The sequence below is a fragment of the Cervus canadensis genome, chromosome 8 (assembly GCF_019320065.1).
Source record: "Cervus canadensis isolate Bull #8, Minnesota chromosome 8, ASM1932006v1, whole genome shotgun sequence".
NCBI lineage: Eukaryota > Metazoa > Chordata > Mammalia > Artiodactyla > Cervidae > Cervus > Cervus canadensis.
In genome coordinates this window covers 9729276-9745640 of record NC_057393.1, presented here as the reverse complement: position 1 = coordinate 9745640, position 16365 = coordinate 9729276, and the positions used below count along the sequence as shown (strand labels likewise).

Below are 16365 nucleotides of genomic sequence, written 5' to 3'. Positions count from 1 at the left end.
GCAGAGGCGGGACACGGAGCCAATGAAGCGTTCAGTCTGGCTGGGACAGGGTGTGATTTGGACACCACTCCTGATTCATGGAAAAATATCCTAAAAGTGCCCTTGGCTGGTCTCATACAGGAACTGACTTGAGGGAACGGCTACGTTTCCAAAGGGACTTGGAAAATTATCCCTTGTTGTCCCCATTGGTCAAAAGTGACTATTTTACAAAGCAAGTTGTTTCAAAACAGGAGTGGATGTGTGTACGTGTCTTCTCAAGGTGAGTGTGATCTCAGCCCGGCCCTGACGTCAGCCACGTGTGGAAATTAACCGAGTTTAGTATTAACAGTGTCGCAGAGAGCTGATCCCGGAACCAGCTGCTAAAATGAGTTACCCACTTATCTGACCTTGCCTTTTAATTCTACCAGAAAGTGCTTCTTTAAAAACAATTTTATTTAGTTTTGACTGTGCTGGGTCTTTGTTGCTGCATGGGCTTTTCACTTGGGGGCTTCTCACTGCAGTGGTTTCTCTTGTTGCAGAGCACGGGCTCTGGGGCATTCAGACTTCAGTAGTTGTGTCTCTAGAGCAGCTCAGCCTTCATGGCACATGGGCTTAGTTGCTCCGTGGCACGTGAGATCCTCCAGAATCAGGGACAGAACCCGTGTCTCTGGTGTCTCCCGCATTGACAGGCGGGTTCTTTACCACCGAGCCACCAGGGAAGTCCCAGAAAATGCTCCTGAAATGCCTCAACTGCCCTTTGGCCAGTTACTCAAGGTACAGGAAGAATCAGCAGCTATGGGTTCAAGTCCTGGCTGAGTCGTTGTTTTTTCCTCTGTAAAATGGAGCCGATGGTTTTAGTCCCGTCTGCCCCCTTGAGAAGCTTGTGAGACTCAAGTGAGAAAATGTGTCTTCAAACCCTCTGTACAGTCCCATGTGTTCCATCATCATTTAAAAAGTATTTGTCAGGCACCCACTATGTGGTACCCAGAGGGATATGTAGCCTTATGTCTCGTTACGACCTCAGTGGCAGCCACCCTCTGCTTCTGTACTCTCCATCCACCCAAGAGAGAACCAGGCACCGTCTACCTCTGGTGCGTGGAATCACTGGCCTCTGATGTGACTTTCACGAGCCCCAGCCTATTCCAGAAAGGAGGGTTCTGAAAGCCTTTTATCCTCTTTGCCCCTCTGCTAAGCTTCCCCAAGAACTGTTCCTTTCTGGACCGGGACGTGGGACAGAACTTGATCCCTCTCTTCCTTTGCCTGCGTCTGCACAGCATCACCAGAGGTAAGCCCTGCCCGTGGGAGGGTGTCCAGGGGAGGCCATTGGCTGCCCCGCCCCTCAGCACTCCCAGAGAAGCCCACCAGCCATTTCCAAAAGAATCAGCCGAGGTCGAGATCTGGCTCTATCACTTCCAAGGTGTGTGATTTGGGGAAAGTCACTTAGCCGCCCGGTCTCAGTTTCCTTGTCTGTAAAATGGGGATAATCAAAGCTTCTGTGAAACATGACGATGGATGGAAGGGCCTCAGTGGTTGTGAAAGTGCACTCGGCATCCAGGACTGGGTTGTTGCCAACTAACCAAGGGCCTGGCCTCTTAGTGCGGCAGCCCCTCTGGGTCATTCCCTTGCTCGGTGGGTTGGCAGAAAACTGTGGGTCTATGCTCCAGGCTAGAGTTTCCTCATCCTTATGCTCTGGGCCCAAGGCAAGGCAGCTGTGACTTGGAAAAAGTGGGCACTCTTGGGGAGTGTGTTTGGGGCAGCCCAGGTGGCCAATTGGTGAGGTTTTTGCATCTGAAAGGACATTGGAGAACTTATTCAAAGCCATTTCTAGTCATCCAGATTGAAGGAGTCGCTCTAAACCCAACAAATGGTTGATGGAGCCCAGATAGATTTGTCCAAATGGCTTCTAGATACTCCAAAAACACTTGTTTATCAGATCTCAATCCTCCCTCCTGGGCAGGATTGTGGGCGGGGGGCGGGGGGAGGCTGGCTGTGAACACTTTGGGGGAAAGTGCCTTGAAATGTCTCACTTGGGTCCCGCATGTCTAAGGATGGGATAGGAATGCTCTCCCATCCTCAGCATCCCAATTTCCTCCTCTTCCCCTCCGTAAACAAGACTCCTGCGGTTCTGTTAGGAATAAATCCATAAGAATGTTCCCTTTGTGCTTCTTCCCAGGCAAGGATCTGGAAGAGCTTAGGCACATAAACTTCTTCCCAGAATCCTGGCTGGTCCGGGTTACCTCCAACCACTACCATGCGGTGAGTCGCCAACTCAGCAAGGAAACAGTTATCGAAATTTATTGCCTTTGCTTTTTCTGGGGATGTGTTTTGCATTTGAAACCTCTGGGCTTCTGAGGTCGGGAAGTATCTGGATCCTTCCCCAGGGGAAGTGGACAGAGCCAAGCCTGGAGGGGAGGAGGGAGGTGGCCCTGCCTTAGAGCCCAGGTGTTTAGAGCATCAACCCTGTTGACCTGAAAAGTCAGGGGCCTTTGGCCACATGGCCCTCCACACTGAGTCCCCTCACAGATGCAAATGTCATGTACTTGTTATTGGACATTTTCAAAATGCAGAGAAATTGAAAGAAAGCAAACGCATACCATCAGACCCATCAGACCCAAAACAACTACTACTAACGTCTCATTGCACATGACCTTCCAGTCTTAAAAAAAAAAAAAAAATGCACTTAATGAAATGTTCTTTTATCACCATTTTTAATGGCTGCAAACTCTTTCACCAAAAGGATGTGCTACAAAACCTAACCCTAACCCTACCACTTGGTGACTGGCCAGTGCTACTTGGCCTCTCCTTTGTTGCAGAAAAGTCATGGTGTTTCTGATTGTTAACTATTATAAATAGACTGTATGGTGAATGCATTTGCACATGATGGTTTATTTTGACTAAGAATTATTTTCTTATAGGATAATTTGAAGAGTAAAAAATACTGGCCCCAAAAGGAATGTGCACTTTTGTTCTTGATATATATTAGCAAATTTGGGACCAAATTACTCCTTCCCCAGTGATAAATGAGGTGCCTTCCTTTGAGCTCAGCAACATTTTCCTTTTCCATCACTTGTGTCAATTGTGAAGTGAACAGTGGCATTTCATTTTTTAATATACATCCCCTTTATTCCTAGTAAATGTGAGTATTTTTCCATGTGGTGTTTCCCTCTTTGTGAATTGTCCATGCAAACTATTGTGCTTCTTATGTGCTTCCAATCGTGCGTTTTCAGAGATGAAATGGGGCAGTGTTTGAGTTCTGAAGGTTTATGAGTCACTAGTTAAAATTCAATTCAGCTCAACAAATACCTATTGTAATGTGCAAACCACAGGGCTCAGTGGCCCCTGCACAGTAGATAAGGCCTCCATGGAGCTGTGCTCTTTGGGGACATAGCTCAGAACTGTGCTCTGATGGAGCAGAGAAGGAGAGGGGTGACAGAGAAAGAGGGGACAGTCTCAGGGCTGGGGCTGGACTCCTCAGGGAATCCCCCACCTCCCTCTTCATATCCCTCTGGCCCACACACCTCCTCCCTTTTGCTGTCAACCACCAATGTCATCCTCCTGAAATTTGCTCCCTCCTGACCCCAGCCCTCATGTGGAGCCTGCCATATGGGGCCATACCTGCTCTTGACTTTGTAGCCAAGAATATGCTCTGCCTTGTGATTGGGCTCCCAATAAACACATTTTATTTCTCAGCTAAGAAAAAAAATGCTGGGGCATTTTTTGTGTCTTCATCTTTGCATCCTGTGAAATCCTTGAGCATGGTACCTGGTTAGCAGGTTTTCAGTAAGTACTGTGGACTGGATTCATGGGTGAATATAGGCTCCAGAGACAGAACTCTTCTGAACACAGTGAGGGACGTTGGGATCAATGCAGTGAAGATGTTGGGGAATCAGGTTGCTGGTAAGTGGTGTGTGTTTTCCTTTCAGCTGGAGAATGGGGGCGACATGGCCCACGTGAAAGACCTAAGCACCCAGGCGGTGAGATTCGGGCTGCTTTTTAACCAGGTACTGACCACCAGGCTGAGCAAGGGGAAGGACCATCCCACCTCGTGCTTGGTTAGAGACCTTTGTACAATGGCCGTGGTCAAGTCTTACCTGTGGCAAGATGGCCAAGGCAGAAAAGGAAATTGTAGGTGTCACTCTTAAACACTCGCCACCCCCTCAGGGGTAAAATTCACAAAACGGGGCCCTGGCATAGGCCATTCAGTAACTTGATATACACAGCTATGTTGCCCCATGAGGTTGACCAGCTGACTCAGTTTTCAGGGTTGGAGGCATTTCCCTGGGGATGTAGAACTTTCTGTTCTAAAGCCAGGAAAGACCTGGGCAACCTGGGATGAGTTGGTCATCCTCTTCCCTACAAATATGGTGAGCTGCCAACCGCTCAAGAAGAGATTCCACTCTGAGCCCGTGCTTAAGGTTGCCAGGGTGGCTATTCTGGGCAGCTATTTTGATGGAGCCCAGACTCAAACCAGCTGTGAGTTGGGAGCTCCGGTGCAGAGCACCTGGGGACTCAGCCACCAGACGAGTCCGAGGGGCTGGGAGCTGCACTGTCTTGGGCTCCCTTGACAGGCATGATTCTCCAAGAAATGGCTGCAACCCTCCATCTTCACTAAAGCCACCCAAGAAGTGCTCCCAAAAGTGTTCATATTTTAGGGGGTTGGGGCCCTGAATCTATCTTCAGATTCTGCCCCCTGGGTCAAGCCTGGATGGGCTGGGTCCAGCCCCTTGCTTGCAGAGATCTGTCCAAGTAGACAGACTGCAGACAGCAGTGGCCAGGACACCCTGCAATGCATGTGGGCCTGGAGGGTCTCTTAGGGCCACTGAATTGTAGCGAAACACTCTGTTTTAAAGGTCTGCAGACCGAGGGTCATCTAAGAACATGCTTAACTCATTCTTCTCCCCACTAAGGGGCATGCAGAGTGAAAAGTATAGCCCCTGAGTGCCAACCTGTAAAGATTTGTAAAGTCACTACAGTTTGTCTTTTCTTCTCCTTCCTAGGCTAAAATTGTTGTCATGTTTTAAATCACAAATTAATCCCTTTAGTTTTTGTATCTAGAATTGGTTTTGCTATATCCTCTTCCCTTTGAATACTGAAGATTTTTTTCCCTGTCACTTTGTTGCTTACCTTTCCTCATTTAGGAGTATACGACACATTCAAAAGTGATTACCATATATGGATTCTTCTTTGAGATAAAAGGAATCAAGCATGACAGTACTTCCTATAGTTTTCATATGCAGGTAAGGAGGACAGAGCATAGGAGAGGTATGTCTCTGAAACAGCCTTTGAGATTCAGTCGGTTCATATTGAATTAATAATAATTGATTAAACATGAATTGCTAATCCATTTGGAATGTGTTGTAGGCCTGGTGTTAATCAGGCTGATAGGTGTGATGTCATTTGATTTTTGCAACAACATTGTGAGGTTGCTGCTATTAGCCCATTTAACGGATGAGGATCTCAAAACTGAATGTCTTCATGTTTGTATGGCTTCCAGTGCTAAGGCCAGGGTTAAATGCTAGTCCTCTGAAACCACATCTGGAACTCAGTTCATTTTCTTTCTTTTTTTAAGGATTTTTTATATGGACCATTTTAAAATTCTTTATTAAATTTGTTAACAATATTGTTTCTGTTTATATTTTGGTTTTTTGGCCATGAGGCATGCAGGATCTTAGCTTCCCAACCAGGGATCGAACCCATATCCCCTGCACTGGAAGGCAAAGTCTTAACCACTGGACTGCCAGGAAAATCTTTCAACTTGCTTTCAATTTGTACATGCTGGGTGATGTTTTACAGGTGGCCCTTCTTTCATGGAGGTAGCCTGTAGTGCCTGTAAAGACAGAGGGAATGGTCTTGTTTAGGGTGGCAAAGCAGAGCTGTGGGCAGGACCCTGGAGGAGTCAGGAGGGTGAAGGTCTTCACTTCCAAGCTCCTGCTGGACTTTGAGGAGAGGCAGGTGAGCTGGCTTTCAGAGTCGAGACTGAATTCAAACTGCCTGGTGAGCTATATGATCCTGGTGAGCCCAGGAAACTCCTAAGTTCCGCTCCCCCGAACTTTAAGACAGAGAAGGTAATATGACCTACCTCCCTAGGTTGTTGTGAGTATTAAATGTGTTAAATTGTGCAAACAACTTGGAACAGGGCCCCGATGATGATGGTGACAACTCTGATGGTGGACCCTTATGCTCCACTTAGGATTTGATTAGAAGTCTCGTAAACTTTAAGCTCCTTGAGAAACCATATCTTTAATTTTACCATATCTCCGTAAAATGTATTTATTCTCAGCTGCATTGAGTCTTCATTGCTGTGAGAGAGCCTTCTCTGGTTGCAGTGTGCGGGTTTCTCAGTGAGTGGCTTCTTTGGTTGCGGAGCGCGGGTTCTAGGGTATTCAGGCTTCAGTAGTGGTGGCGCATGGGCTTAGTTGCCCCGTGGCATGAGGGATCGTCCCAGACCAGGAATCAAACCCTTGTCCCCTTCACTGGCAGGCAGATTCTTAACCAGTGGCCCACCAGGGAAGCTCTACCATTTCTATTACCACTGCCAATCACAGTATCAAGAAGGTAGGGATGGTACATTTGGATCATGAATGGATACATGAATGAGAATCCTGGGTTTGCTTCCAGCTTAGCCACACCTCTTTATGTGTCCTTGAACGGGTCACATCTCTTCCTTGGGCCAGTCCTTGGTCTTCAGTGACTCAGGCATTTCCGTCCATAATGGATTTTACTGGATGGAAGAGATGAATTATTTAACAGTAGTCGAAGTGCTCATATGAATACTATGTAGGTTTTTAAATTCTGGCAAAGCCATGTGAAGACCTTCCAATTCAATGCGGATTGACTTCCTGGCATTTTCCTGAGTTGTCCAAACCCCAGTCCATCGGCCATTACTCATGGTGAGGGTTCAAATGCCAACTGACTCAGCAGCAAGTGTGCTCAGGAAATGGGGCCATGGGGAAGTGCTTGCTCCCTGCACACATCAGACAGGAGGGCTGAGGTGCCAGGAACCAGGTTTCGCCGACTCTGGGTCACCGGTTTCAGTCCCACCTAAGGCGGGTCCCCCTTCTTGCAGAGAATAAGGCACACTGACTTGGAATGTGCCTCCGCGGTCTATGAGAACACTCCCATCAGCCTGAGAGCAGAACGCCTGGTGACGTACGAGATCAGAGCCCAGACCCTGGTGGATGGTAAGTGGCAAGAGTTCAGGACGAACCAGATCACGCAGAAGTTCGGGTTGGTCAAGCCATCCTGCAAAAGCCACGTGAGTTCTCGTCTTTTCTCTCTGGTTTCTCTTTCTGCTCTTTCTCTCCTCCGCACCTTTTTTGGGATCACTGACTTTACCTCTCCAGTGATCTACAGGTGAAGTTTGTTAGGTTTTTAAAGGATTATCACAGCTCCAAATAACGCTAAAGAGAAGCCTCCTAGAATGTAATCTGGGCATACTGAAAACTTTATAAGTCAAAACAGACTGCTTGATTTGGGCCACACCAGGTCCTTTCTCCAGCTTCCCCAGTGGCTCAGTGGTAAAGAATCTGCCAGCAGTGCAGAAGATGCAGGAGGCGTGTGTTCGATCCCTGGGTCAGGAAGATCTCCTGGAGGTGGGCATAGCAACCCACTCCAGTATTTTTGCCTGGAGAACCCCATGAACAGAGGAGCCTGGTGGGCTATAGTCCACAGGGTCAAAAAGAGTCAGATACAACTGAAGCGGCTGAGCATGCAAGCATGCAGGTCCTTTTTATAAATATGGAAGGATACATTTAGGGGGAGGAGGGGTGTTTGGTGGAGGGTATTTGCTGCCAGCACCTCCACACTTGCCTGAACTTCACCTGTCACTTCCACCAAAATCCACGGCCCAGCCCACCTGCCCATTGCTCATCCGAGGAGAACTGAGGTCATCTGCCTCAATGGGCTGCCCCGGCATCCAGGTTGATTCAGTACCTGGCTTTACTCCTAACGACTGCAGTCCAGAAACTGCCGGAGAGCCTGTCTGCAGTGCTGGGAGGCTATGAATCCAAGCCCTCACTACCCTGCAGAGAATGGATGTGTACGTGCACACCAGTCCTGGCTGCAATCAGAATCACCTGGTCCTTTGCAAAGTCCCCAGGTCTGAGTGCCTCCCAGACTTGACCACTTCTCCTGTGCGGGGGGAGGGACCCAGGTATTAGTATTTTTCAAAGCTTCTCAAGTTATTCTCTATGATGTTAGAAATCAGAATAGCAATTTCCTTGTGTAGGCGGGAGGCAGGAGGAGAAGGGGACGACAGAGGATGAGATGGTTGGGTGGCATCAACTGACTCGATGGGCATGAGTTTGAGTAAACTCCGGGAGTTTGATGGACAGGGAGGCCTGGCGTGCTGCCATCCATGGGGTCACAAAGAGTCAGACACGACTGAGTGACTGAACTGAACTGTGGAGGCGGGAGCAGGGGAAGCTGGAATGTTGACCAGGAAGGAATATGAGAGAGATTTCAGAAGTAGCTGAAATGTTCTTTATTATGATCAGGATGGTGACCACACAGGAGTGCTCACCTGGGAAAATCCATCAAGATGTATCCTTAAGTCTGGTGCACTCTTTTGTATTCAAGTCAGACTTAATTTTTTCAGGTTTGTTTTAAAAACTTTCCCTACGTGATTCTTGGTATGCAGCCGGAGTTGAGAAGCAGGCACCTTACACAGTTGCTAGGCCTTCCTCTTTTCAACCCTTCTAGAGGGTGATTGCATTTGTCCTAAAAGTTTCATTTGCTTTGTTTTGTTTCATCTTTTAGGCCTTGAAAATCCAGACTGTGGGCATCCCTATCTATGCAAGTTTTTCATTCGTCTTCTCATTATCTTAACAGTTTTCAGAAGAATTTCTTCCATTGGTCCACATAAGAAGAAATAAAAGAACATTAAAGGGGCTGCTCAAATATTCAGCTGACTTTCCTAGTTAGCAATGATTGCGTTAGCACTTTTGTTCGCTGTCTTGGTCTGTTGGGCTGCTATAACAAACCACCGCAGACTGTGAGGGCGGGGGGCTTATAAACAACAGAACTTGATTACTCACAGTCTGGAGGCTGGAAGTCCAAGATCAAGACGCCTGCAGATTCTACATGCTGTCTGGTGAACTTGCTTTCTGATTCATAGACGGCTGTCTTCTCCCCATGTCCTCACGTGGTGAGGGGGTAGGGAGCTCTCTGGGGCCTCTTTTAATGTGGGCACTGATCACACAGAGAGGGCCTTGCCCTCATGACCTATTCACCTCCCAGAGGCCCCACTTCCTAATGAGATTACCTTGGGAGGTTAGAATTCAACACATGAATTCTGGGGAGACACATACAAACTATAGCACTCCCATTTGTGTTGTTTGAGGATGGAAAGTACCAGAGCCATGAGCCTGTTGTCGTCATTGACCCCAAAACTCCCTGAGTCCAGCCCTGACTTGATTACATTCGGGAGCACTCTGATGGGAGCACCAGCAGTAACAACATAGTCCAGCGGGGAGCTGCAGGGCTCCCCCTTTCATGATGCATTCTCTGCCTGCTACACAGAACAACGTATCTGACCACTGACCCTGGCAGGAGAAGAGGTAGGAAGGGAAGCCAGGAATTATAAGATATGGAGTGACTTACTGACTGTCCCACCTTTTAAGATGAACCTCTGTGGTTTGGAGAAAGCAAGGGAAGAGAGTTTCTCTTCCCACTCTGTGGATTAGTTTTCTATCTCAGTGCAGTCAAGCACCACAAGTTTCCTGGCTTAAAACAACATGTATTTATTATTATGCACTTGTGGTGGCTCAAAGGTCCAGGTGGCTTTGCTGCCTCACCTGCTCAGGGTCAGGTCTACAATCCAGTGGCAGCTGGGCTGTGTTCTCATCTGAAGAGACGAGTGGGGAGAATCCACATGCATGCTCGTGAAGTTGCTGGCAGATTCATTTCCTTGCAGCTGTATGACTGAGGGCCTGACTACTGGTTATTGGGAAGAAGCCACCTAGGTTCTAGCATCCCCCTGCACTTCCCTGCCACATGGGGCTCTCTAGAGACGTTTCAGAGCGTGGCTGTTTGTCCTTCAAGGCCGGCAGGAGAGTCTCTCTCACTGTGGTCTGCTAAGACAGAGCCTTGCATAATGTAAGGTCATCTTGGTGATTACCCATCACCTTCGCCATGTTCTCTGGGCTACAAGAGGGTCACATGTTGTACCTATACTCAAGGGGAGAGGCTTATACAAGGGATCACTTTAGAGTGTGTCCATCACAGAGTGTTATCCGGTGTCTTTGGGAAAGTGATGGAGCATTGCTGATGCTGTATGGACAACAAGGTGGGTAAATTTAGTCTAACGATCACCTTAAAAGCAGATGGGCTAAAAGAGCCTCCTTCCCAGCAGAGGACCGATGCCCTGTGCAGAGTGACCTGGCAGGGAGAGAGGTTGGTAGAAACGTGAGAAAGGGACCTAGCGGAAGAGTTGGACAAAGGAACTGGGAGTTGGGTCTGTTCTCATCCCTGTCCTGCAAGCCCTGTTCCCCAGCTTGCATCTGACCAGGTCCAGCCAACAGGAAGTGGTGTCAGGAGTTTGGAGAATAGGAGACTTGGAGAAGCCTGGGGATTTCTCAACTTCTGGGCTGTGGACAGCATTTTCCAGCAGGAGCTGTGTCTCCTCTATCCTCCAGCTCCACTCTGTCACCCCAGTACCTACCTGGCAGCCTCCTGCTGTGGTTCCAGGCCCATCAGATGGCCTTGCTTCTGCTTCTAGGGACACCACCTGTGTATCCCTCCAGCCCCAGGGCAGTGAAGATTTCCTGCTGGTCTCCAGGTTGCCTCATTCTCCTCTGTTTGCCTTCACAGTTCTTCCTTCATCTGTGTGATCTGTTCTCTCTATTATATTTATTTTGTTCGAAAACCCTGGAATACTTTATGCTTTCCAGACTGTCCCTGATATGAGGTGTTTTGATGAACTGATAGGTGTGACCCAGTGGGGTAGCCTATTGGAAAACATGACTTCAATTATTCCTCCCACCCCTGCAGGGCTGGGACAAGGCCAGGCAAGTGAGGCAGTCTCCTTGTGTCAAAATACACCATCATTCAGATAAATAAGAATTTAGTGAATTATCATAAAAACTCAAAACCAATGCTAAAAATCTATGATGTAGGTTGATGAATCACTGCAGGTGAACACACCCCCATCCCAGCCACCTGATCAAAAACCAGAGCATGATCAGGACCCCAGGTGCCCCCCAACCTTGAACCCCTTCCCAGGCACTGCTGCTCCTCGAAGGTAAACACCATCCTGAGACTCTCACATTCATTACGTTGGCCATTTAGTTTGAATATTTAATGAACAGGATCATGCAGCGTGCCCTCTTACATGCCTGCATCCTTTTGTTCAATGTCATGCTTAAGAGATTCATCTGAGTCTTCACAGGGAGCTGCAGTTTATTTTAAAATAAACAGGATCGTTTCCTTTTTTACCTGAAATGCTACTTCTATATAATAATAATACAGACTTGTCCGAAAAAATGAGAAAATTCGAAGAGAATAAAATCCAGTGGGACTCCCATCATTCAGACATTAGGCAGGTGACCTTCCCGAATTATTTTTAGATGCACTTAGAGTTTTCTTCCCATTCAAAATGGAATTATGCAATCAGTTTTTTCTTAGAACCTGATGGTTCTTAAATAGGATGGTTTTTTTTTTTTTTTAACAGAGAAGCACAGCCTTGGGAGAAGAAGTGATGATAAATTTGCCTTGCCTCCAAAATAATTGTGCCAAGTCAGAAAAGTCTCTCATCGCTTCCTGTCTCTGAGTGGTGCTTCCTTGTCTATAAAAGGGGAATAAGGCAGCGCCTCCGTCTCCCATCTCCCTAGGTGCTGTGAGCCACCGCGGCGGGTAACAGCTCCCCCGGAGCAGCCCCCAGGCAGACGTGGGGGTGGGGCTCTACATCACTGGCTCTGCAGACAGAGCAGCCTGCTGGCATTTTACCAGGTCCCAGGGGATAATAGGGACGATAAGAACTAAAGGCTTCTGAAAAGCAAGTCTGCAGATGTCCAAGAGGGAAGAGGCTGTGAGGAAGTGCTGCTGAGACATGAACGATTGCCCACTTGCTGACAGAAACCCCTGTCCTGGCTCAGCTGTTTGGAATACGCAATGTCAGTTTTCCCGGAGTCCGCAGGACTGGGAATAACTTGCAGAACAGCAATTCCAAAAGAGGTCTCCCTAGGGTGACCAGTTGAACTGTGAGAGCCCAACAGCCAGGGATGTAGGAGAAAGGTATCTCTGGAAAGGATGGGGAAGGGCCTAAAGGGCTGGGGCTTTATCCCTTGCCTCCAGGGCCAGCAGTTGGAGACACCCAGACCTGGGGTGTCAGGAACAGGGGATGATGTCATTTCCATATGGGGTGGGGAGGGCCCAGGCCCAGAGTGACAGTTCTGGTTCAAAGAAGCTACACTTGGGCTTCCCCGGTGGCTCAGTGGTAAATAATCTGCCTGCTAGAGCAGAGACATGCGTTTGTCCCTTGGTCTGGGAAGATGCTGCGGAACAGCTAAGTGCTTGTGCCAGAACTACTGCGCCTGTAATCTAGAGCCCGGGAACCACAGCTACTGAGCCCTCAGGCCCTAGAGCCCATGCTCCACAGTAAGAGAAGCTTTCACAATAAGAAGCTCATACCTCACCACTAGAGAAAAGCCCACGCAGCAGCGAAGACCCAGAACAGCCAATAAATAAATAAAATTCCAAAGATACTACACTTGATGCCCACCCTGAATCCTCCCAACTGCCCGCAAGGTAGGCAGGTTTTCCACCTCGGGGAGAGTGGCAGCTGAGCTTCAGCGAGTTCGAAATTTGTGCATCCCAGTTTCCTCGGAGTGGCAGAGCTGGGGGAGGCGCCTCCCCTCAGGTCTGGCCAGAGAGCCCACCTGTTTCCACTTCCCTCCACAGCCCAGAGAGAAAAAGCGGCTTAGTGCTGCGTGCTAAGTCGCTACAGTTGTGTCCGACTCTTTGCGGCCCTGTGGACCATAACCCACCAGGCTCCTCTGTCCATAGGATTTTCCTACGGATATCCTACAGGCAAGAATACTGGAGTGGGTCACCATGCCCTTCTCCAGGGGATCTTCCCAGCCCAAGGACTGAATCCTTGTCTCATGTCTCCTGCACTGGCAGGCAGGTTCTTTACCATTAGCAGCAACTGGGAACCCAAAAAGTTTTAAGGTGCTTCATTCAGGTATTTCTTGAACACTTGCTACTTGCCCCGACAGGGCTGTTCATTGGGAAGAACCTGCACTTTAACTCCCGGGCTCCCAGGAGGTCTTGGATGCAGGAGGTCTGGGGTCACACCCAGAAACAACTCTGATCTGAACATGTCAGTTCCCCAGCAGGGTTCCCCACTGAACCCCATATACCCAACTGTCTTCCTCCACCAGTGAAAAAATTCAACAACAGCAACAAACCTGTGAATCTGTTTCACCACACTGGCCAATTTTATTTTCAAAACTAAACTTCCTGTAATATGAAATAGAGAACATTAATGAGGCACTCCCCTGTGGGTTGAGCATGATAGCTCAGCTGGTACAGAATCCGCCTGCAATGCAGGAGACCCTGGTTCTGTTCCTGGGTCAGGAAGATCCGCTGGAGAAGGAATAGGCTACCCCCTCCAGTTTTCTTGGGCTTCCCTTGTGGCTCAGCTGGTAAAGAATCTGCCTGCAGGGCAGGAGACTTGGGTTTGATCCCTGGCTTGGGAAGATCCCCTGGAGAAGGGAATCTTCAGTATTCTGGCCTGGAGAATTCCATGGGTTGTATAGTCCATGGGGTTGCAAAGAGTCAAGACAGGACTGAGCGACTTTCATTTCCGCTTCTATGGGTGGACTATTTATTGTGATGCAGAGTCCACCCCTTTCCACTAGGGGGCGAGGTCTGCCTCAAAAGTGGGAAACGAAATTTCAGTGGCAGAAATTTGCAACCTAAAAACCCATCTTGCAGGTCCTCCTTGCTTAAGTGGTTCAAAGTGAACTTTTTTACATCCCAAGTGAGGCTCTGGTCATGCAAACATCAGCAGTGTTCACATCACAGAATCTCTGGACCTGGGAAGTAGCAATCGAGACAAAAAATTCTTAAGATTATCTTACACATGAGAACTTCTTAGACTGGGATTTAAGAAACCCACAGTCACAATGCCAAAAGCAGTGACCGTGAGTGTTGGTCAACATAACACGTTAAATGCCACATCCATGACCTTCTCTATATGTTCTCCCGTCACCCACCGTCTGGCTCACCTCCCCAGACCTTCCCCTCCAACAGAGCTAGCCTAGGATTCACTCTCTGCATAGCAACTCCTTTGGGTCCTGAAGTAGCAAGACAAGGGTTTGAGTCCTAGCTCTGCCCCCTTTCTAGCTGTGTCGCTTTAGATAAGTCACCTAACTTCTTGAACCTCAGAGTCTAATCTGAAGTGGGCCATAAGACCTGTGGTATTAAATAAGTTGATGTGATTGGTAAAGCACCTAACACATAGAAGGACCTTGATACATTTATATGTTCCTCCTTATTGTTTGGAGTCGTTTAGTATTTATTGCAACCCACTCCAGTATTCTTGCCTGGAGAATCCCCATGGACAGAGGAGTCTGGCGGGCTGCAGTCCATGGGGTTGCAAAGAGTCGGACACGGCTAAACGACTAAGCACAGCACAGTATTTATTAGGTCAAGATGGATGCTCCATGATATTGGTCAAATAACTTTCCTCCTCTGGGCGTGCTTCCCATTATGCAAAATGAAAAAGTCAAGCCAGGCACTCTTGGTAGACCTTCCCAGTTACAATCATTCGCTGAGTCCTCTGATTCCATGAGAGGAGAAGAATGGAAGTGAATGGCTGTGCCTATGACCAGGAAAAAGAGGACCTGGGGAAGAAATGAACTGTCTTTTCCCATGAGCTCATCAGGATGAGAGTGAATTAGAGCAGAGGTGCTTTTTTTTCTCTTTCTTCTTTTCAGAGTTTTTTATCCTGGAGATGAGTGTATCAGATGAGAGAGGAAAATTTGGCTTGTAAGCCTGGGATGAGAAGAGGGCATGCTGGGGCCTGCAGAGCTGCTGGTGGGGGAGGGTGGGCTCTCCAGGAACTGGGGGCTGGGAGAAGTCCCAGCCCCATTTGCACACAGGGGGATGGCCTGGGATGTGTGGGAGTCTGGCCCTCAGGCTCTGAGGCCTTGACATCTGGGAGGCAGGGAGGACGGACTCAGAGACAGGAGAAAACCCTCTGCAGGGAAACCTCTGGGGCAGGGCTGTCCAACAAGACCTTCTGCAGTGATGGACAGGCCTTATAGCCACCCTGGCCTATATGGCAGCCACTAGCCTCATGTAGCCACTGCACTGAAACGTGGCTAGTGTGACCGAGAAGTTAATGTAGTTAACTTTAAATCTTAATGTAGTGAAATTTAAATAGCCATAAGTGCAAGTAGAAGGAACAGGATCGGGTCCTTCCAGTTTCTCGAGATCCCCATCCCCCCAGAGTACTGAGCATTTGGTCTCTCCCCAGGCCCTGAAGGAGGGAGCAGCAGTGGCCAGCCATGCCTAGGCTCACCCTTCGGCCAATCCATACATTTGCCTGGTCTGCTGGGCCGCCTCCTCAGGGGCAGGGAGAAGCATGTTGGGAAAGAGGAGGGTTCTGATGTCCAGGATGCAGGACTCAGCTCTTGTGTCGAAGATTCCAGTGATACCCCAGTTTTACCTGCACTGACAATTATTTAAATTTCATTCAAAGTGAAATAAAATCAACAACTTAATTTCTCAGTGGCACTGGCCACATTTCAAGTGCTCAGTGGCCATATTTGGCCGGTGGTTACCATATTGGACTTCCCTGTGGCTCAGACAGTAGAGAATCTGCCTGTAATGCTGGAGACCAGGGCTCAATCCCTGGGTGGGGAAGATCCCCTGGAGAAGGGAATGGCTATCCACTCCAGTATTCTTGCCTGGAGAATCCCATGGACAGAAGAACCTGGTGGGCTACAGTCCATGGGGTTGCAAAGAATCAGACACGACTGAGCGACTAACACTTGACCATGTTGAACAGGGTGGAAGAGGATGAAAGGCTCCCAGGGCTCCCCTTGGTGACTCTGAATGAGTCACGTACCTTTTGTACTTTCAACCCTGACTCATTCGTTCGTGCCAGAGCTCCCGTGGGCGGCCACTGTGGACCAGGCATGGGTCAGGGCTTCAAAAGGGAACAACACAGTTTCTCCCCTCATGGAGCCTACAGTGTGGGGAGAGATGGGTGTTGATGGAATCCTTGCAATAACTGATGCCTGAGTGCCCTGAAGAGAGGAAGCCACTTCTTTAAAGCAAAGAAGCTGACCTCAGTCCCAGGAGGGTGTGCACGGCCCAGCGAGAGCCCTCCACGTGGAAGTAACACCTGGGCTGAGACCTGAGTAGGAGTGGAATTAA

The 16365-nt window shown here is 48.6% G+C and overlaps 1 protein-coding gene across 1 annotated transcript in view; it reads left to right on the top strand.

Moving 5' to 3' along the window:
* BTBD16 (BTB domain containing 16) overlaps positions 1–8879 on the top strand; it is a 50135-nt gene extending 41256 nt beyond the window's left edge. Inside the window, exons 10-15 of the mRNA XM_043477225.1 lie at positions 1173–1264; positions 2153–2235; positions 3903–3980; positions 5118–5216; positions 7046–7234; positions 8737–8879. Coding sequence (XP_043333160.1) covers positions 1173–1264; positions 2153–2235; positions 3903–3980; positions 5118–5216; positions 7046–7234; positions 8737–8805 — 610 coding nt within the window. The 3' untranslated portion in view covers positions 8806–8879. The remainder of the gene's footprint in view (positions 1–1172; positions 1265–2152; positions 2236–3902; positions 3981–5117; positions 5217–7045; positions 7235–8736) is intronic.
* The last annotated feature ends 7486 nt before the right edge of the window (positions 8880–16365 follow it).